General features: G+C 57.3%; 1 protein-coding gene across 12 annotated transcripts in view; it reads right to left on the reverse strand.

Moving 5' to 3' along the window:
- Window positions 1-248: 248 nt before the first annotated feature.
- Window positions 249-21,521, reverse strand: part of LOC123646478 (DAB2 interacting protein) — a 163,565-nt gene continuing 142,292 nt past the window's right edge. For 8 of the 12 annotated variants that reach the window (XM_045563508.1, XM_045563497.1, XM_045563500.1 and 5 more), the window contains 9 exons: window positions 21,344-21,488; window positions 18,484-18,720; window positions 16,620-16,821; window positions 14,347-14,525; window positions 11,587-12,475; window positions 10,733-10,885; window positions 8,968-9,161; window positions 4,118-4,205; window positions 249-3,327 (listed from right to left, as the gene is read on the reverse strand). In XM_045563508.1, the coding sequence (XP_045419464.1) occupies window positions 3,160-3,327; window positions 4,118-4,205; window positions 8,968-9,161; window positions 10,733-10,885; window positions 11,587-12,475; window positions 14,347-14,525; window positions 16,620-16,821; window positions 18,484-18,720; window positions 21,344-21,488 (2,255 nt within the window). In that variant the 3' untranslated portion in view covers window positions 249-3,159. The remainder of the gene's footprint in view (window positions 3,328-4,117; window positions 4,206-8,967; window positions 9,162-10,732; window positions 10,886-11,586; window positions 12,476-14,346; window positions 14,526-16,619; window positions 16,822-18,483; window positions 18,721-21,343; window positions 21,489-21,521) is intronic. The other 4 variants (XM_045563504.1, XM_045563503.1, XM_045563501.1 and 1 more) reach the window with 4 other exon arrangements.

The raw sequence follows: 21,521 nt of genomic DNA on the forward strand, positions 1-21,521 counted from the left end.
GCTCCACTCCCTGGCAAGGAGGACTCCAACCCCGAGGAGGGATCACCCAGCAAGCAGAGCTGGCCAGGAGACCACCACCAACCCAGGGGAGACCACTGACATGGGCTTTAGGGGTCTCCCCTGCCCACAGCTGCCTCCAGAGTGGACCAAGTGCTGGGGTCCCTTTGGTAGAGTACAGTATCAGCCCAGGACTCAGTCACCTCTGTAAAATCACCCAAGACACAGCTGAATGGAGAGGCGAGCCAGGCTTAAAATAGCTAAATAAATCTTTAATATTTCTAATTGCAAATGTACAGAAATTGCACAGCCACACGGAATCTCAGAACACCAACAACTTTCTCTGTACATTATTACATAGTTAAAAGTCACAGCTGGAGGGAGGAGCTCCAGCCAAACTCCAACGTTTGCATTTTTTCCTTTTCACATACTTACAAAAGGGGGGGCGGGGGCTGGGTGGCTTTGTGGCTGAGTGTGTAGAAAAGAGCGGGGCTGCTTCCCGGACAGGCCAGCTCCCGCAGACGGACGGGGTGAGGAGGGCTGCACCCCGGGACAGGCGCTCTGGGGCAGGGGTGTGTGTGGAGCTCTGCCCTTGGTCCCCCACCCCCGTTCTGGGCAGTCAGAAAGTCTTCACCTAGGGGAGGTTTGGCAGTTTCCTTCACCCTGAACGTAAAAGTTAAGCACAAGTCAGGCTTCAGTGTTGGCAGGGGAGGGGGACAGCGTCCTCCAGCAGAGTCTGAGTCTTGGTGACCAGGGCACCCTGGGGCCATGGTCTTCCCAGAGCAAGGACCGTCCTTCCCTCCACCCCCCTTCCCTGCGGGACCTCTGTGGCCTCAGACAGGAGCCCCCGTCTACCGGCCCAGTCAGGGCGCATGTCCCCCCCAGCCTCCACCCAGACAGTGCGCTGCAAAGCCAACAGACAACTGCCACAGGCAGGGAACAAACACCAGATCCCAAACCTCCTCCTCCTCCTGCCCAATACTGTTCTCTAGATTAACAAATAAAATAAAAACCATCGGAGAGCAGCAGTCCCGGCCAGCCCTCGGCAGCACCAGGACCAAAGGACTATGTACAACCATTAGGTGAATAGTTACATTACAGTCAAACACCAAGAACATTTACAAAAATCGTCAGACTTGCAATTAAGATAAAAATCTGTGGAGAGTCTGTACACTTTTACAGTTTTTGCACTAGGTAAGTAAGGCTCTCGGCCTGAGAGCTCACAACCCAAGCCGAGGGCCGCCGGCACCGGGCACAGCGCTGGCCTCTGTGCGCTGCTGTCCGGGCCCTGGGAACCCCGTCCCCGTATTGCTAAGGGTGCTCAGTCAGAGGTCGCTCTATGAGGCATCGGTGGGAGGGGGCTGGGCAGGGAGGGCAGGGCTCACTGGGCAGCAGGGGACAAGACTGGAGCCAGGCCCTGCCTGTGGCGCCACCCTGGTCGGAGACACGCAGGTGTGCCGGGGACAGGACAGAGGGGTGGGGCAGGAGGGGTGGTGGCAGAGCTTCAGTCGCCACCTCCTTTCTTCAGGAGGTCTAGGAGCCCTGGTCTGTCTCTAGCCTAACAGAACTGCAGTTACAAGTAGAAGCCCCTTCCCAGGGCAGCTGCCATCCCTGTCCACAAGCCCAGGATGGGGTGCAGTGTGGCTCTGGGCCGCCCCTCCACACTTCCACCCTTTAGGTGGGGACCTGGCACATTCCAGCTGCAGGGGTAGAGGTGGCGGCTCCTGCAGCTTGCCCAGCCCTGGCTTTGCTACCTGGGCAAAGGTCCCAGCTCCCACCCCAGGCTTGGAATCTGTAGGGCTGGGGGACAGAGGGGCCGAGAGAGACCCACGCTCCTGCCCATCTACGTCCTGCAAGGGGTATGGGGGGGCACAGATAAGCTACAGAACAGCCTAGAGCTGAGGAAAACCGGCCCCAGCGGTGGGGTGAGCCCCTCCCCTGTCTGCAGCGCCTGGGTCCTTGGCTGGGGGACCGGGGAGGGTGAGGAGGCCGCCGGCCGCACGCACGGGGCCTGGTGCAGGCTGCTGCTGTCTTGGAGAGGGAGCAAGTCTAACATCCTCCAGGGCCGCTATTTCCCATGCAGTGCGCACGCTCAATTTAAAAGGCCCCTGTGTTCCAGCAAGCGAGCAAGCGGGCTTTTGTTTCTAATGCATACTGTGAAAGGAAAAAAAATCACAGTTATCCACCTTCTCAGGGCCTGCGGGCATTAGAAGTTTTTTAAGACCACCAATTAGAGAAGAGATCACCTTTCTCTCAGGGTGACTACCAGGTGGCCACTCCCTACAGGGCCACTGTGCCCTGGATGCACTGGGCCCCAGGAGAAGGCAGATACGATGCTCGGTGCCATGTGGCCAGCTCGGCCCAGATCTTTGGCTTCTGGGAGCTCCAGAGCAGCAGCCCGGGCCGGTGTGGAAGGTGTGGGACGCCGTGCGTCCTCCCCACAGGTACGAGAGCCCGGAAGAAAAAGCCAGGATCCTCACCGGGTCTATGTGGCAACGCAACTACGGGAGGGAAGGAGGTGGGGGGTCTGGGGACAGACGGGGTGTGCATCCTTGGGTCCTCACAGCCAGGAAGGGTCCTGACAGGCTGCATGCAGTGGCAGGTGCACAGGGTGGAGACAGGCAGGGACACCGACCGGTCCTCCCACCCCACTCCCTGCCTGCCAACCAACCTGCCCCGTTCCAGGGCCCACAGGGCAGGGCCTGGATGCCAGGGAGTCCTGGGCCCCGAGGAGGTGAGGGGAAGCCACAGGAGCGGGCCCCTGGCCCCTTCATTACCCCTCTGGGCAGCTCCCTCCCTGGCAAGGGTCGGGGAACATGCACTCGGCCAGGTCAAGGAGGACAAGGTGACACGCCACATTCGGTAATCAACAGACATGTGTTTGGCAGGTCCCTGCCCCAACAGGCTGTCCCCACCCCAGCCTGCAGTCTCTTCTGCCTGCACCCAACACGCTCCTCGGGCCGGAAGCGGAGGGGGAGCGCTGGTGACCCGCCTCACGCTGCTTCAGTCTCTCGAGGCTCCCTCTGCGGCCGCCTCCGGGACAGCGGCGGCGGGGAGGGGAGACTCGGTCTCCTGCCACCCGCGCTCGGGCTGTGACTGTGGGGGCGCCTCCCCAGGCCAGGACCCTGCCCTTGGCCACCAGTCCCCCTCTCCTCAGGCAGGTTAGCAATTGCTGCTGTTTCTGAACTCGCCGTTCTCAGTAATCTGCAATTTGGTGGGGTTGGTGGGGGAGACGCCGTTACGCGCTTGCATGCTGTACCTCTCTTTCAGCTGCGTCAGGGCGCTCATGAGGCGGGCGTTGGCGGCGTCCAGGGAGGCAATGCGCTTCTCCTGTGAACACGGACGGGGTTAGCGGGGGCCGCAGCTCCTGCGCCCCAGCGAGGACCATGACGGGACAGGGGTCTCCCTGAGGCCCTGTGCACCTACGAGAAGCACTGGGAGGGCCAGGAGGGGACGGCCTGGAGGGGACACAGAGGACAGGGGTGCAGCACGTGCAGGGCGGGAAGGGCACCAGCAGGCCTTTGTGCCATCACGGACGAAGACCTTGTCGCCTGCCTCTCATCCCAAACAGGGCAGCTCCAGCAGCGCTATCGGCTGCTGAAGGCCCCTACGGCTCACACGTGTGTATGTGACAAGCCCAGAGGTCACAGCTCTTGCGAAGTCTGAGCAAAGTCTGGCCTATTCCCAGGAAAATGAGGTAACCCTGAGTGAAGGAGATTGGGACCAGAGTCCCTGTCCGTCTCCCCCTCAATGCAGTTTGGAAGCCACAGCCCCAAATGAGAGCCCCACTGCTCCACTGCCCAGCCACCACGCCCCCAGCCCTTCCCCACTCCCCTGCAAGTAGCTTCCATTCTTTGGTCAGCACCCCTGGTGAAAGACTATACCCACCAGGTGCCCCATCAGAGGAAGAGCTGCCCCTCCGCTTTCACAACCTGTCCTAGTAAGCTTGTGGCCCACTGAGACCACAGATCTGACTTCTCAGGGCAGAGATCCTGGTCTCTTACTATCCCCTCAGCTTCTGTGGTGAGGCATGACGGAGGATGTGGAGAAGCCAAAGTCACCCCCTCCTAATCCCAGGTGCTCCAACACCTGTGGCCGACCAAAGGGCCAGAGCCCCCACCTGAGCATCGATGATCTTCTGTTTGGAGTCTACAGCTGCCTGCATCTCTGCGTGGTCCTTCTTCAGTTCCTCCTCCACTGACATCAACCTGCAACCAGAGACAGGGACAGTCAGGTTGGCACTGGAGGGACAGGCTGGGGATGCCGTGGGAATCTGCCCATCACGCCTGCACAGGGGGGCTCTCCTAGTGTGGGACCTGCCTGGGGCAGAGGCCCTCCAGCTGCCCCCAGCACCTGACCTGGGCTGTGCCTGCTCCCTCCTCACCTCCATGCTCCTCAGCCCCCCATGACCCTGTTCCCAAATCCCCAGAAGCCCCTGGGGCTGCCCTTTCCTGATGTCCTTCCAGGAGCCAACACGGGTGGGGGGGTGTCAGAGCCTCACAAGCTCCAGAGTGAGGCAGGTGGTGCTGTGTTGTAGCACCCGTAGTATGGGTAGGAAGATGAAGGTCCTGAAAGGCTCTAGAAGTTTCTCCACCCCCGCCCCACCATATTCATAAGGTAGTGTGGGCTCTGTGCTGGGCGCCTGAGGTACTGAGATGAATGGAGTCTAGTCCTTTCCCTCAAGGAATTCACGAGGCAGCAGGGACACAGACATGCAGATGGGTAGCCTCCCCACCGCGTGGCTGCAGCTGTGCTAGCAGGATGCTTGGGTCCGTGGAGCGGAGAGCAGGAGGCACTGCCTCTCCTGGGTAGGGGTCGGGGGGCTCACACATTGGTATCAGACACCTGAAGGTCAGGTAGGCTGGCTCTGTCCCTGGCTGTTTCTTCCCTGGGAGCCTTCCTGGTCCCTCCTGACTCGTCCCCGAGGCCCTATCACTGCTGGGCACTCCTACCTTTCCACTCCCTTCTTTGGCTTTGGGACCCCCATATTCTCTGGCTGCCTGTCTCCCATCTTGTCCTGTTTGCCCTGTGACATGATGGTTCCACAGGGCTCTGGCCTCAGCCTCCGTTCTCCTCGCTCTACATACTCTTCTCAGATGAGCCCATTGTTTCTGGAGGCTTCTTTCTGTCCCTACCCTCTCAAGTCCTCCGGCCCAGTGCAGCCCCCCTGCAGCTGGGCCAGCGCTGCGCCCACTTGCCACAGACGCCAGGGAGCTGGGGCGCTGCTGCGCTCAGGGCTGCCGTGAGGGCCGCGGGGCGGGGGCAGGGGGCAGGGAGCAGGCGGGGTGGGGCCTGCGAGGTGGGTTACCTGGTACGGGAAGGTAAGACGCTGAGGAAGCCCATGTGTCGGGAGTGGGATGGATCAAGGGAAATGACATTGGAAGGAGATGGCATTTACCCTTCTTGTCTTAAAAATAAACAAACTAGAAACCAGACACAGCATCTGAAACAAAGGTTTTCAGACACTGAACAGGCAATGATTCTTAAGAGAAGAGAAATCCACAAGGTGAGGCTAGCTCCTGGCCTGGAAGCAGAGGGAGCGGTAGCCGGCAGCCCATTGAGCTGAGGAGACAGGGAGTTCAGGAAGGTCAAGGTGTAGGATTTTTGGGCACAGCGCCAGAGGGAAGAAGATGCAGGAGGAACGCCATGCGTCTCCCGAGGGGGGTCCCCTTGTGTCTTTGACTGAATAATGATCTGCATGCAGGTGAAAAAATCAGCAGCGCCGGCAAGAACCACTGGAAAGGAGCACAGGGAACACGCCCAGGAACAGTGCGTTCCCACCAGCCAGGGGGGAAGATGTCCTGACACAGGACATCAAACAGTCCCCAGAAGGAAACGGCCTCAACAGCGCAGCCTAAAGACTCCGCAGGACCCACCCTAACAAAGCTTAAAAGTAAACCTCAGCAGGATTAAACTGACTCCAAGTTACCTCATCCTAGCCCAGAACAAAGCTCAAAAGTATTTAAACAAACACAAAAACATCCAACACCTGACTGTGTAAAATTCACAATGCCTGGCATCCGACCAAAACTCACCAAGTATGCAGAAAAGCAGGAAAATAAAACTCATAACCATGAGGAAAGTTAATCAGCAAAACCAGATTCAAATGTCACAGATGACAGACTTAGCAGACAAGGACATTAAAACAACTATTAAAAATACATTCTGGATGTTCAAGAAAATAGAAGCATGAGCATGATAAGCAGAAAAATGGATGGAGTTTAAACCCAAATGAGGTTCTAGAAGTGAAAAATATCTGAGTGAAAAAATACTGGATAAGATTAGTAGCAGATCAGACACCGAAGAAGAAATGATTAGCAAACTTGAAGACACAGTAATAGAAATTATTTAAGATAAAGCACAGGAAAAAGAAAAAGAAAAACGAAAACAACAAAGCAATGGTGAGCCGTGGGAAAATATAAAACAGCCCAATGTACTGTGACAGGAGAACAGAGGAAGGAATGGGGGGAGGTGGGACTACAAAGCCAAGACCCAAGAAACGCAAAGAAAATCACCCCAGTGCACGTCATAACCAAATTACTGACAACCAGTGGTGAAGAAAAATATCTTATAAACAGCCAGAGAAAAAAGGTACATTAAGCACAGAAGAACAAAGATAATGACAGAGTCCCTGTCATTATGGCCTGAGGGTAAGGGCCAAATCCGGCCACTACCTGTGTTTGTAAATAGCCACCTCCTGCAAATAGTTCTGCTACAGCAGCAGAGTTGAATAGCTGCAGCAGAGACCATATGGCCTGGAAATTCTAAAATACTTATTATCTTCCCCTTTTTAGAAAGTTTACCAACTCCTGCCCTAGAGCAGCAAAGAGATATAACTAATAAGTCAATAAAAGAGATAAAATGGAATCATAAAAAATAGTCCAAAAGAAGGCAAGAAATAAAAGGAAGAACTGATGGTACAAATAGGAAACAAACAGCAAGACAATAGATTTAAACATAATTAATAATTACATTAAATATAAATGGTCTAAACACTCCAATTAAAAGGTAGAACTTGTTAGATAAAAGCAAGACCCAACAATAAGGTGCCCGTAAAAGAAACTCACTTCATATATACAGATGACAACTAGAGTCTGAATGCTTCTTGCCCCCCCCAATTCATACGTGGACACCTAATCCCCAGGGTGACCATATTAGCACGTGGGGCCTGTGAGAGGCAATGAGGTCATAAGGGCTCTGTCCTCATGAATGGGATCAGTGCCCTTATACAGGCCTAACAGAACTTATCCACCCCTTCCTGCCATGCAAGGACACAGCCACAAGGCACTGTATGTGAGGCAGACAGCCCTCAGCAGACAGACTCTGTTGGCGCCTTGATCTTGGACTTCCCTGCCTCTAGAACTGTGAGCAATAAATTTCTGTTTATAAATTACCTAGTCTAAGGTATTTTGTTATAGCAGCCTGAATGGACAAAGACAATGGATTAAAAGTATAAGGATGGAAAAAGATATATCACACACTAATCAAAAGGAAGCTGGAGTGGCTATATTATCAGACAAGGTAGATTTCAGAGCAAGAAATATTATGAGGGATAAAGACACGTGATTCTATAATAATAAAGAGATCAGTCTGTCGATAGTACATAACAAGCCTAAATGTGTATGCACCTAAGAATAGAGATTCAGTGTACATAAAGCAAAATTAAAGGAGAAATAGACAAACCCATAATTACGATTAAACATTTCAATATCCTGTTTCAGGAATTGATGGAACAAAAGTAAACAAGTACATAGGAAAAACAGTAAGAATCCCGAGGACTTGAACAATACTATCTACCTAATTGACATTTATGTTAGGGATGAAATATACCGGTATTGGTTAATAGAAATACATGTTTTAAGCAAGCCTCTGAATTCAGGATAGCACGTACCTCTCAGAGAATAGACACAATAAGCAGAAGGAGCACAAGGTGGTTAGGTTGAAGTGTTTCTGTCCTTGGAACTATACACATGAGGTGAGCCAAGAGCAGGGACAGAGGTCAAGTGAACAGTAGGTCTCTAGTCACCCCAGTTCTCCTGTTAACCATTTCATAATGAACAAAACCACAAGTAAATGAAGCAAACAGCCAGAAGCAGAGAAACAGGCGCTCCAGACAGGAGGAATTCGGGAAGGGTTAATGCCACGGGGCCAGAGGGACTTCCTGGCTCCTGCACACCTGCTCAGCCGCTCCAGATGCCAGGGTCTTAGACCATGCACATAAACAAGACATAAATGCACACTGTCTCTCCTCCAGTGCCTGGTGTTACTGTCATAAGGAAGCAAACTCCAGGGCTGGGACCCTGGGGGTTGACTGCACTCCCCACCTACAGACACCAAGGAAGGTGCGCCCCCACACAGGCGGGGAGAGAGAGGTGGGGGAGTCAACACAGCACCCGACCAAGCCTTATAAGATGAGCGTCAGCACCGAAACCAGCTGTCCCCGGATAACCCAGGTACCTCATAAGTCAGCATATCCACGCTGGCATCCCCCTCTTGCACCCTCCCCACCCAAACTGTCCCTTCAGTTCCCCATCTCAGTAGCTGGCACCCTGACACACCCACACCCAGATGCTCTTGGTAGAAGTCTCGGTGTTAATCTGTCCTTCCTCCCACCTCTGCCCACTGACACTCATTCCCACTTTTCCTGCCCTGAACAGGGTCCTCGCTGTCTTTCCCAGCACCTGAATCCAGCTCCTAAACTCTGAGAGTGCTTACCAAGGTGCCATGACTCCTCAGGGGTAGGGGGCAGACCCTCTGGGAACTGGCGTTGGCTGGTCCAGCCTCATTTCTGCCACCCGCAACTCTGTACCCCACCATCAACCCACAACGCTGTGTGGGGCTGCCCACCCTCCAGACCGCCTCCTGCCTCGGGGCCTGTGCTCCCTGCCCCGCTGCCCGGGGTACCCTCCCCCACCACACGCTTGGCTCATCCTGTGGCCAGCGGGTGCCCTCACGGGGCAGTAGATGCACCTGCTGATGATGCCCTTCATCTGGATGTCCTTGTCCTCCTGCTGCCGCCGCAGCCGCTCCTCACCCTCCTCCAGCCGTGCCTGGTACTCCAGCACCAGCTTCTGCGTCGTCTCCTCCTGGCACTTGAACAGGGTCTCATACTCTTCTAGCTTCTTGGTGGAGATTCGCAGCTTGTCCTGCAGCACTGCCAGGTCCTGCCGGGAGGGCAGCGTGCCACGGGCACAGCACCCAGGACAGACAGAGCACAGCCTCGTCAGCCTGAGCAGGGGGACAGGGTGCTTGTGACACCACCCACTTCACACAACAAGACACCCAGGGAACCAGGCCAGAGGGGGCTGCGGCGAGACACAGCCTGTCCCCACCCCGGGGCCTGTCCACTGCGAGCTCCCAGCCTGGTCTGCATGGCTATGAGGAAGATGAAGACTCAAATCTAAAGCTAACCCTCAGGAGAAGGCATGTAACTAGGGCCTTGAACCTTTCACAACAGAAGCTAAAGAACCCTTAGATATATGATGGACATGTGATAGCACTCAGAGGTGAGGGCTCTGCAGGAGGGGAAACTGAGGCTCAGACAAGGTGACCGTATCACATGGAGAGTGACTGAGCAGCAGGATGAGAGCCTAGCTGCCAGCCTCTGTTTGGGCTGGAGGTGGCACGGGGAAACCGGGAGAGAGAGAGGGGAGAGAGGCAAGGCGGTTCGGGCTCTCCGGACCTGACTCAGCTCAGCACGGACCTCAGCCTTCAGGGTGGAGAAGGGACGTGGAAGCAGCCAGAAGCTGAGCGGGCTCAGAGGAGCCAGACGCCGTGAGAACGCAGGGGCTGAGGGAGGCAGGGCCCTGGGTGAGGCTGGATTTCCTCGCTCCCAGCCAAACTCCGGCTCTTGGAGTACTATGTGCCCTGTCCCCTGGTCCCCTTCACATAATTATGGTAAAAGCAGGTGAATGCAGTGGCCCAGGGGGATGGTGGCAGGTGGCAGGATGCAGCATGGAGATGGAGCTCGCCAAGGCCAGGGAGAGGGCGCTCTGCCACCCTGATGCGGTGCCGTTGCTCGAGAGGCTGCTATGGGCTTTCCTAGGCCCAGAGGCGCAAGAGCACCCAGAGGTGGGTGGAGAAGTGCCTGTGTTCCGGGGCAGCCTTGCACTGGGTCTTCCATCATCCTGGACTTTGGCCCCCAAGGGGGAGATGAGGACTACACACACCCGGACCCAGGGCGGCAGCCACAACTGGAAGATGTTAGCGGACAAAGCACCAGCTGCCCAGCAAACACCAGGTGTGTGGGGTGGGGCTTAAAGAAAACACCCTGTGGCGCTCTGACCCGGCCCTCGCCCTGGTACCCTACCTACTGCTTCTTCCCCAGGCCCCGGTGGAGACCAGAACCAAGGAGAGCCAGGCCCTGGGCAGGCCAAACCCTGGGGCCTGGCTGGGTGTCTCTCCTAGGTGTCCAGGAGACTCCTGCCGCTGCCTACTCACGCAGGAGGCTCCCCCAGAGGGTCTCCAGACACCTCTTTGGCACCCCCAGCCCTTCAGTCGCTGAGGTGAGGAGCCCTCCCGCAGGCCCCACCACAAGGTCCCAGGAGTCTAGATCCAAGACGAGTCCCAGGTGACTGATGTGCAGAGGAAACCTCGGGTCTAAGCTAAGTCCCTCCTGCTGCTTTACTGCAGACCCCGCTGACTGCTGTCAGGGGGCTCAGAGGCGGTGGCCATGCATGGGACAGCGGGGCCCCCTCGTCGAGGGCTCTGCCTGGCTGCCAGGGTCCAGCTTTACCTTTTCTGCTTGGCTGAGCTCCTCCTTACTCCTTAGCCTATCCCTGGGGGGGGGATCTGGGCCCAGGCCCTCGTCTTCTAACAACTGCGCGTTCATGGTCAAGAGCCACGCGGCCGTGCGGTCCAGGGCATTGGGACTCACGGGTGAAGGGCCCTACAACGAAACACAGCTGTGAGGGGCTGCCGGGAGGAAGGGGAGGGCAGGAGGGGTGAGTGGCACCAGGTGAGCTACAGGGACGAGTGGCTCAGGGGCATGGAGGGAAGGGTAGGACCCCCAGCTGACTGAACGCCTATCACTGCAGCCCCCACCAAGGGAACTGTCTCCCACGTGGGCACCACACTCTGCCGCTGAGGTGACAAGGAGTGAGCCTGCTGTTGGGGGCACCAGGCTGGGCAGTCAGCTGAAAGCACATCCGCTTCTGCACTGCCTGCAGCCCTTGGGTGACAGGGGACGCCCATCCTCCCGGCAGCTGTGCCTACAGGCCAGCCCAGCCCGAGAAGCCATGCAGCGGGTCAACTCCTGCTTTGGGGTGGGGTTAACTGGAGATGGATGGCCCCCTCCCCCTCTCTCTGACCCCCGCCTGTCTCTGGGGGAACTGGCAGAGGAGCCTGGAGTTCCCTAGGACCACAGTGTTCCTGATTCAGAAGATTCAGGCAAGAACAGTGGGACCCAAGTGGGTGGGGGTGGTGGCGTATGTGGCAGGCTGGTGGGATGGGGCTGGACGCGGCATTGCTCGCATGGGATGGCAGCCGGGTGCGGGTGCAGGTGGGATGACAGAGGGGAGGAGCATGACGTGGGTGACGGTCCGACTGCACCCGAGAGCCCAGCCCTGCCCTCTGACCAGCAGCACTGACCTGCTTATGCACCGCCCGTGGCTTCAGCTCCGGGCTGTCCCCCTTGGAGGAGGAGGACTGCTGCCGCAGCCGGGCACCAGGGCCTGCCCAATCCGGCGAGGCCGATGCCAGGGTTCCACTTGAGGGTCGTGGGTACTGCAGCGTGCTCAGCAGGGTGGGGGGCGTCCGGCCACGGGGGGCAGGAGGTGGTGGTGGGGGTGGGGGTGGGGGCTGGTCGATCCTCCGCTGGGGGCCAGCGCTGTTCTGCCGTGGCACCGTGGGCTGCCCACCCTTCTCAGTCAGTGACATCTGCCGCCGTGCCAGCTCTCCAGGCCGCCGTGCCAGCTCCTCAGCGGCAGCGCTGAAACTTCCCAGCTTGGCAGCAGCCGCCAACTCCTCACTGTTGCTGTGGGAGCTCAGGGAGCTGTGCCCCTCAGAGCCTGAGTCGCCAAGGCCACGGGGTGACAGTGGCAGGCCAGCGGCCATCTGGTACACAGGATTCTGGAAGGAGAGTGGTGCCAATAGCTGGGGCCGGCCTGGAGTGCCCTCGGAGGTACCCGGCGTGGTCGGTGTCTGGCCTGCCCGCCGCACCGTGGCCAGCCCTGCCAGGCTCACTGGGGCTGCCCGGGCCGGCCACCCAGCCACCAGCTGAGTTGCAGGCGCCTGCCCGTCAGTGGGGAGGACGTCGGGTCCTGCGGGGGAGCCTGCCTCCCCGTCCAGCGTGCGGGTGTCTTGGAGGTCCACCATGGACAGGCTCTTGCCACCGTTGGCCATCTGAAGATCAGGCTCGTTGGCTTCTGAGTAACTCGAGCTGCGGGCAGGTGAGGGCTGGACCCCGGAGGACCTTGTGACAAAAAACAAGTCCTTGTTTTCGGGGGTTGGAGACGGTAACCGGGTGAAATCTATCAGACTGCAGGGAAACAAGCACACACAGGGAAAGAAGGGGAAAAGAAGAACTGTGAATGCAGTTACGGCGGGTCCAAACCGACAGCACCTGCCAACCTGCCGGGGCCTAGCAGCCTGAGCCAGGGCTGGGGAGAGGGAAGCGCTGGGCTGGCGGCACTGGGCGAGTCCAGGACCAGTGGCCACGACGGCTGCTCCTGCACAGAGATGGCCCCTCTGCTCTAGGGGCCAGCGCAGCCAGCTCCAGGCCCGGCTGCTAGGCAGCCCCTTTCCTTGCCCCGCTGCATCTCGGGACAACAGGTGCTGGGGGCTGGCGAGCTCTGGACAACTGCCCTCAGCTAAACCCAAACCCACGACTCAGTGGCCCTCTGCTACCCATGGTCCTGCGCAGAGAACTCCACCTTCACAGGCACTTGGGCTCCCTCTCGCTCCTAATCAGACTGATAACGCAGGTGGGGGCCTGGTGAAACCTCCTCTTGCCCAGCCTCCTGCTGCCACTCCCTAGTTTGACTGGCAGGCGGGGGCTGGAGTTCCTGGCAAAAACAAGGAATCCGAGGAGGATCTGTGAAGGGCATGACTCAGGGGAGGGTCTGAACCTGCAGGAGCAGGCCGTGCCCGCCCTCAGCCTGCTGCATGCCCCAGCCACCTCCTCACAATACGCTTGTCTTCAGCCTCTGCCCCCGCCCCGCGGAAGCCAGCTCCTTGGAAGAAAGCACAACTGTGGTCAGGACCAGGGGGCTTTGGAAGGAAGAATGTGGGGGGTGAACTGGAGGCAGCAAGGACATGGGGGGCTTTGGCATGGGGAACGAGTTGGCTTAGCCTCAGATGGAGAGGAAGCCTCTGCTTATGCCATTCGGAGCCCCGGGGCTCCAGGGCTGGGAAGAGCTGGACGAGGCTGCAGAGTGGGGAAGAACCAAGACCTTCCCACGCCACACACCCAGGCCTGGTCTCCCCAGAACCACGTGCCTGGCCGCCTCTCAGCCTCTAAGGTGTGTCCCCGACTGAACTCTTGGCTCAAGACTCTGCTCTGCCTCACTCGGCAGGTTTGAACAGACCCCCAGCGCAAGGCTCAGAGGGACCAGGAGCCGGCAGCACGCCCTCTGCATCTCCGGCCTCCTCCTGGGCACCACACCCTCCCCAGGCCAGCTGCCTGCCAGGCACTCAGAACCAGACCACACTCCCAGCTCTGCTAAAGAGGGTGCCTGGCGGGAGAGGGGAGGGAAGGAGAGGAACATAAATGTTTCAATATAAACTCCATGTTTCTTAAAAGAATGTCCCCATTTTGACTTAAACATTCAAGAACACTTTGCCTCCCACTCCACTGTGTCTTATTTATACCGGGCAGACCGTGCCCCAGGGCGGGGTCTCAGCATCTCTCTCTGCTCTCTGGAGCTCCCAGCCTCAAAACCTGGCAGTCACCCGCATTCCTGTTGAAAACACACACCCCTAAGCGCCACTTCTGGAGATTCTGACTCAGCCCAGGAAACACCAGGAACATGGGTACTTTTAACAAATATCAGGTGATCTGGAAATGCTGGAGGTATCTGGGATCAGTAATTGTTCTTCAACACATCATGTTGTCTTTCTCTGGGCCTCTGCCTGTGCTTGCCCCTCTACCTAGAATGCCTTTTCCACCAATGGAAATGCCACTTTACCTAAAACACTCAAAAATACAGCACCACGTCCTCCAGGAAGCCTTCCCTGAATTTTCTGAAATGGAGGTTCACTGCTTTGGGCCTGCACAATACATTTCAAGTCTCCCCAGGCTTGTTTTATAAACCCTTCTTTAGGCATCCCTTTCCCCATCTGAGACCACACAGGGGCTGTGCCTAGTCTGCACATGCACCCATCACCCCCAACATGCCTGGCAGCTCTTACCCAGAGAGATCATTCTCAATCACCATCTTCTGTAGCCCGGCCGAGATGCTGCTGCTGCCGGAGCCCGGCGTGGAGGCCAGGTCGTTGGTCCCCGTGAGCTGGCCACTGCCTGGGGTGCTCAGGGCTGTGTGAACGTCCCTCAGGATCCGAGGCAGGGGTCCCAGTTTGGACACAATGCTCTGCAAAGACGCAACAAGAGGCAGATGTGACCTCCTGGAGCCACTTGGGGAGGTGAGTATGCTGTAGCCACTGTGGTTCAAAACCACTAAGGAGCCTATCAGAGACGCAGGTCCCTGCCCCACCACCAGTCAGATCCAGCAGGTCTGGGCGTGGGGTGAGAACAGCCATCTGCGAATCTACATTTCTTACCAGCTCCCCGGATATTTCTGGGGAAGGAGTAGGAGGCCCACAGGGAGAGATGCTGGCCTAGCCCAAGCCTCTCCTCCTAGTTCACCCTGCCCCAATGTCTCCACATAGAAGAAAGCACACGTGGAATTCCAGAATTTCCACACCCACACCTCTCCATCCAAGAGGCTTCTGTGACAGCCCCTCCCACATCACCTACTCCACAGGATGGGCTGAGGCCTGACCCACTTTGGTACCAGGGCCCCAGTGGAGATGGTCCAGGCACAGAGCAGGCACCACCAGGTGCTGGTCAGACCGGGCAGTACCTGGGCCCATCTGAACCCGGCTGTCATGGTTTAGACATGGTGCTGAGGGTTCTGGGCCATGGCGCTGAGCTGCAGGAGGGGGACACTGCCTTTACTTGTTTATGCACAAGCTTCCACAGAGGACTCTGGGTAAAAACAAAGTGTGAACACTTGTGCAGTCAAAAGAGCACAGATTTGAGAGGCAAACAGCCTCATTTCCAATCCTTATTGTACCCTATCCCCTGTGACAACGGTGATGACCTTCTGTACTTCCTGCCTGGCTGTGCATACAGGGACAGCAACCAGCATAGGGGTGCGGTAAGTGGTGGCAGAGAGTGACTGGTGTTGGCTGCAGCGTGGGGCCTGGGGGAAGGGAGAAGCTCTGCCCTCATTTCCAGTCCCCCTCCTGCCTCTCACAGTCAAAGGCAAGTGGACACAAATGAGCAAAGATGATGGCCTCTGGCTGCAACAATGACTGTTTCTAGTGAAAGGTCAGGACTAACCTAACTGCCCATCAACGGGACTGGTGAGATGAATTGCGCTCATATGACAGGACAGTCTGTGGCCATTATGTTAGTGCACAGTGACATGCCAAGATGCCCGCAAGAGTGGGTGAGAAAGGCACGCAGCAGTGCACACAGTTCTCACTCTAAAGCAAACTTAAAGGGAAAGCTGGCCACAGTGGCTCACACCTGTGGTCCCAGCTACTCGGGAGGCTGAGGCGGGAGAATTGCTTGAGTCCAGGAACTCAAGACTGCAGTGAGCTTTGACTGTGCACTGTACTCCAGCCTGGGCAACAGAATAGGATCCTGTCTCTTAAAAAAAAGGGGGGGGGGGAGCAGGGGGCTCTTGTTTGTGTCTACATGTGAGTGTACTTATACACATACAGAATGTGTCTAGAAGGCTACACACCAGTGCTCTGAGTGGTCACCTCTGGGAAGGGGACCAGGTGGCACAAAGGGCATTCCAGGCTGGTTTCAGCATTAATTAACTTTGTAAGGTGGTCCCGTGGAGCCCTAGAAAGCAAGAGATATCCGGGAAGTGGTTCCGGGTAGGCCTTGCCCTTGATTCCAACCTGCTCACTGTGTGGGCCGAGGCCACCGGGGGGTTAGTGAAATATCAGGGTGGGGAGGCTCAGTCCAGGTGACCATAGCAATGTTAGAGGGCTCTAGGGAATAACCTTATCAACTGGTAGTCAAGGGTGATTCTAGAAAGGTTTCCAATTTCCTGCCGACAAGTGGAGGTCGAGGGTCTTGAGTCATCTCTTTCACGTGTGGCTTTAAACTCTGAGCCCGTTTCTCACGTGCACTCGGTAGGGCGCGTGCCTGCACACGTGGAACTCATCCGCCAAAGGCTGACTGCAGGAAGCACAGCCCACGCCCAGTCCCTAGAGTGGGGCTGCCCTGGCAGGGGGTGGTGAGTGGACGTGGCACTTGCCCACAAATGAAATGGAGCCCGCAGATGCCTAGTGTGTCCTGACAGGGGCTGGGCTCCTGGTCTGGGTAGGCTCCTGATGAGGTCACGCAGGTGAACCCACTGCCCGCACAGTTACTCTGGAAGGAGGAGCGCCAAGAGCTCTATGGTGGCCTTTGGCCACGCCCTCTGCCCCACTGCGACAGGCACCTGCTCCAGCTGGCTGATGGCCTCCCAGAGCAGCGAGTGCAGGCTGGAGAGCTCGCGGCCCAGGTCGATGTAGCCCTCGAAGCCGGCTGTGTTGGAGATGGTCTCGGGGTTAGAGATCTCCAGCAGGAAGCGCTGCATGTTGGTCCACTCGTGCTCCAGGAACTGGTTCATGAAGGACATGTACTCCTCCTTGCTGCCAAACCTGTAACGGGGGCAGATGGAATGAGTACCCCTCTGCCCAGATGCCCCATTCTCAGCCCCCCGCCCGCCGCACCCACTGTGGCCAGCTGCCACCCACTCACACTCCCCAAGTCAGCTGAACCTGCTCTAACCCAGGTCATCAGGGCCCTCCTTCCTCATGGCCAAGTCCAACCACCCCTTTCTGAACCTTTCATATCAGGACCTGCAATGTTCTGTGTTCTGCATACACTGGCCATTACAGTGTCCTTCCGCTTTTCCTCCAAGTTGTAGTGCCCCAGTACACAGATGACTCTCAAATCCACGCTCAGCTCAGGTCTCTCTGCTGAGCTTTCAGACATGTATATCCACAAGCACCTCCCCTGGGAGTCCCTCCTGCTCAGCCTGGCCAAGTTTGAAGTCATCAGTCACCCATGCCTTTCTCCCAAGCTCCCTATCCACCATCCACCCAGATACCCAAGCCAGCTCCTGGCGATTGTCAACTGTGCCCTCTTCCTCATTACCAATGGCAAGGCCCACTGACTTTATCTTATGATCACCTTGACCTTGTCCCTTGCAGCCACTGACCTCTGCACCACCTCTTCCCCAATTTTCTGCCATCTTTGTCAGAACCACATCTGTGCTCTCCTCCCCGGTCTCTTGGCTACTGTCCTGCTCCTTCCAACCCACCTGCCCACTGCTGTTGGAGCGATCTTTCCAGGATTGAGAACAGAGGAGGGTTGTCTGTCCTCTCTCCCAATTAAAACCCTCCAGGGGCTCCCACTGCCCTGTCCGGCCTTCAGGTCCCTGCTGTCCTCTTAGGTCTCCTCGCCCACTTCTCCTGCCTGACACTTGATGACCCAAGAATGGCAAAGCCGCAGGCCTCCCTGGCACGCCCAGACTTTGTTCCAGCTGCCTTCCTTGAGATGATGAACACCTCATCCTGACATGCGGCTGGGGGCCTGTGTCGCCGTGGAGGCCTCCCTGTCTCCTGTCCCAGCAAGCTCAGGGCCCTCCTAAGAGACTGGTGTGCGTCTGTCACTGCTCTGCTGCTCACTCAGCGTGTCTCTCCAGCTGAGTGCTGAGCTCCATGAGGGCTGGGACCAGGGTTGATTTCCCTCTGTGCCATCAGAACCCACCATAGAGATGTCCTGGGATGGGGCTCTACCCACACTCTGAGAAAGAACAAGGATGAGATGACCCGGCCCTACCACTTCCACCTGCTCACTCTAAGGATGCCGAAAACACCAGAATGCTTCATGAGCAAGAACATCCTGACAGAATTAAACCAAGACTGTATGAAACAACCCAAATGCCTAACCACAGGGCCTGGGTTAAGACATATGGGCCCCTTGGAGAAACATTAGTTGTTCATTTCAAAGAGCTTATGAATGTTCAGGAATATGAGAGAATCCTTATGAATTAATATATTAACTCAAAAAAGCAGAAGGAAAAAGCATCTTGTCTTTATACCTTTAAAAATCAGTAAACGTACCAAAATGACACGTACTTTTAGTAGGAGGACGGGAGTGGACATTCTATTTTGAAAAAACGGGTAGGGGGAGGACTGAGGATGACGAGGACAAAACCGGGCCCTCCCACCCAGCTCTGGGGCAGAAACACCCAGTGGCCTCCCCACGGACTCCTGTCACTTCTGACTTTGCCCACAGTGGGAGGAGGTACTCACTTGGCAAAGTTGGCCAAGTTCTGGGTAACCTTGGCGATGAGGGTGAGGGTGCGGGCAGTGCGGTCGTCGGGGTACTCCTGCAGCAGGTTGAAGAGCGAAGGCGACATGATGGCGGGGCAGAGGAAGCGCAGGAAGAGGGAGGCGCTGATGAGCCGCTCACTGATGTCCGGCCGACCACGGCTGCTGCACTCCTGCCGCCACGAGGCGAACACCTCTTTCAGCTCCCTCGGAAAGACACTGTGTAGGGACAGACGAGGTGGGCTTGGTCATCAAGCAGGACTTTAGGACAGGAAGGCACACGGCAGGGACCTGACTCTGGGTCAGACGGACCCCTGTGTCCCAACCCCAGCTCTGCCCCAACAGCTATGTGGGGTCAGTCTGCCACCTGCGCCCTCCGTGACTCGGCCATCGAGGGACAGCACTCAGCACAGGACTGGCCAGCGTGCTCAGGCAAAAGAGGAGCAGGAGACCCGGCTCCAGCCAAGGCAGCAAGCTCTTTGCATTAGCCAGAAGCCATGGCAAAGGCTAGCTCCCATTTCCCCAGTGCTGGATTCACGCAGAGACCCAAACAGCAGGCATCTGGGTCAAAGGGGATGAGGAAAACACAACGGGAACAGACAACTTATTCCATGAGTTCCCATCGCTGGCTTTTGAAACCCACTCTGCTTGAATAATGTCAAAGGAATCGGAAGTTTCCTGCACAGCTCAAAATGACCAAGAAGACAGGAGCAACCCTGACCACAGGGGGAAAACACAGCTCTCCATCTCTAGATGGGGAAGGGAAGAGAGGTGTCAACTTCCCCAGGGTGACAAAGTAGGCAGAGCTGGCCCTAAAATGCAGGGCTCCTGGCTCCACTGGGCATCCTAGCCTGCCACAGTCAGGCCCCACCCGAACGGCCTTTGCGTGGCTCTCCTATCTCTTCACCCTGGGGCAGGCCTGGCCCAAGTGCTCCGTGAACCCCGTCTATGCCTGGCTCTGTCACCAGCTCAGCCCAGTGTGATCTGACCAAGATCCTGGCCCTCCTGGGCTTCAGTTTCTCTCCCTCAAACGGAGAGCAAGGCCTGCCCTGATGAGCTGACGGAACCACCCAAGGCTTGATCAACTTAAAATGTTTTCCCCAAGCCCAGCAGCCGGCTCAGCAGGCTCTCAGGCTCTCGGCAATGAACGCTGGCTGAACTAACAAGGGCACGCCTAGAGGGGAAGTGAGGGTGGGCGACCTTTAGCCTTGGCCCCATAGCGCCTGGCACAGGACTGGGCAGGGTGCAGGCGCTGAGTGGTGACATCTATTGATGGCCTTGTCTAGAACACAGAGGTGCCTCTGACAAATGCCAGAAAGAGGAAATGGAAAATCGTCGTCCACAGCTTTGTTTTCCCTGTGTCCCACACCCAGAACCCCCACCCTGAACAGGGAGGTGGAGGGTGACAGCACAGCCCAGCTGGGGGTGGGAAGTGTGTTCCCAGAGGGGTCAGGGCCCCCAGGCTGCCCTCCACTCCCAGGCCCAGGGTTGTGGAAAGTTACATATTTGTGCCTCAGCCCGAGGTACCCCACCGGCCCCAGGCAAGCTGCTCATATACCCCTGGGCTGAGGGATGGAGGCAGGTGGGTGCCCCCGCTCCTGGCCTTGGGTCATTCCCTCCGTCTCCTTCCCAAGACTGCTGCCCACCTAGCAGGCCCGCCTTTGCCTATCTTCTGGGAACAGCAAGCACTTCCCTGGCCCTCCTGCGTGCCCAGCCCTGAGCTGGCGGATCCACCTGCCCCCAGGTATCCCCAGCGTGCACAGGACACAGATTCGGACAGACACAACCCATCCGGAAGGGATCATGGCTTCACCAGAGGACAGCCAGGACGGGTGAGCCGACCCTGTCTGGTGACCTGAAGGAGGGCCGCAGAGGGAGTCAGGTGTAAGGCTCAGAGCAGCAAAGGCAGGAGCATGTGCAGGTCAAAGTGTGGGTGAGTGACAGAGAGGCCAAACTTAGCAAAGGAGCAAGGCATGGCTTTGGGGGACCAGAGGGGTATGGTATCAGGACGGGCTGCAAACAGAAGCTTGGGTGGACAGGGGACATAAGTCTTGAGCTGGAGGGTGACATAGGTTAAAACCTGGGCAGCTCCTCCAGTGTGAAAATTAACACACTGCTTGGGCTGACGGCAAGGCCCTCCCAGACAGCCCCACGTGCCACCACAGAAGGAGGCTCTACCAGGCTGGCCAGCACACGTGTACCCCAGGAGCAAGCAGACGGTTGCGAAGGAACCGATTCCAGCCCTGACTACGGTCCTGTGTGAGTGGCTACTCCTGCATACCATGCGCCTCTCTAGACTGGCGGCAGCCGCAGACCCTGCTTTACTTAAAGTCCAGTCTTCTCTTCTCTTTGTTCTCCAGTCCCAGTGGGAGCCCTGCCCAGTGCTCAGGCACCCAAATACACCCAAGCTGGGCACAATCACAGGACAGCTGAGGACTCTTGGGTCAAGCCATCCACCTGCCCCAAGTGGGTACCTGAGCAGGGCCTTGTCAGTCTCACTTGGGCTGCAGCACCTACAATAGCACCCTGCACACGCAGGGCGCTCGCTAATCAACATGTGCAGACCGCCCCGTCCAGGTTCTTTCTCCTACAGCACCATAACAACCAAGTCCAGTGGACATTCTGAGCACTCCCCTATATCCCGGAGTCCAACAGGGACCAGGCCCTGGGACTGGAAATTCAGTAGGCCTCAGTGGGCCCAGGCGGGTGGCGTGCTAGTACTGGGCATGCTGTGGGCACTTGACAGGGAGGGATGGGTCAGAGGATGGGGTAGGGGGGTCCTGGGCAGCTGAGCCCAGAGGGGGTGCAGGGCCCCCTGGGAGTCGTGGGGGCTGGCACTGACCAGTAGGAGTTGATGATCTTGCAGAAGGCCAGTTCACAGCACATCTTGAGGTTGCCCTGGTGCTCAGGGAGGTCGGCGGCCGAGCACTTACTGGGGTCCACTTCGCAGTTCTCATCTGACTCGTACAGTGCTTTGATGAACTCACCTGTGGCCGGGTGGGCAGGGGGTGAGCATGAGG

Source organism: Lemur catta, chromosome 10, assembly GCF_020740605.2.
Source record: "Lemur catta isolate mLemCat1 chromosome 10, mLemCat1.pri, whole genome shotgun sequence".
Classification (NCBI taxonomy): Eukaryota; Metazoa; Chordata; class Mammalia; order Primates; family Lemuridae; genus Lemur; species Lemur catta.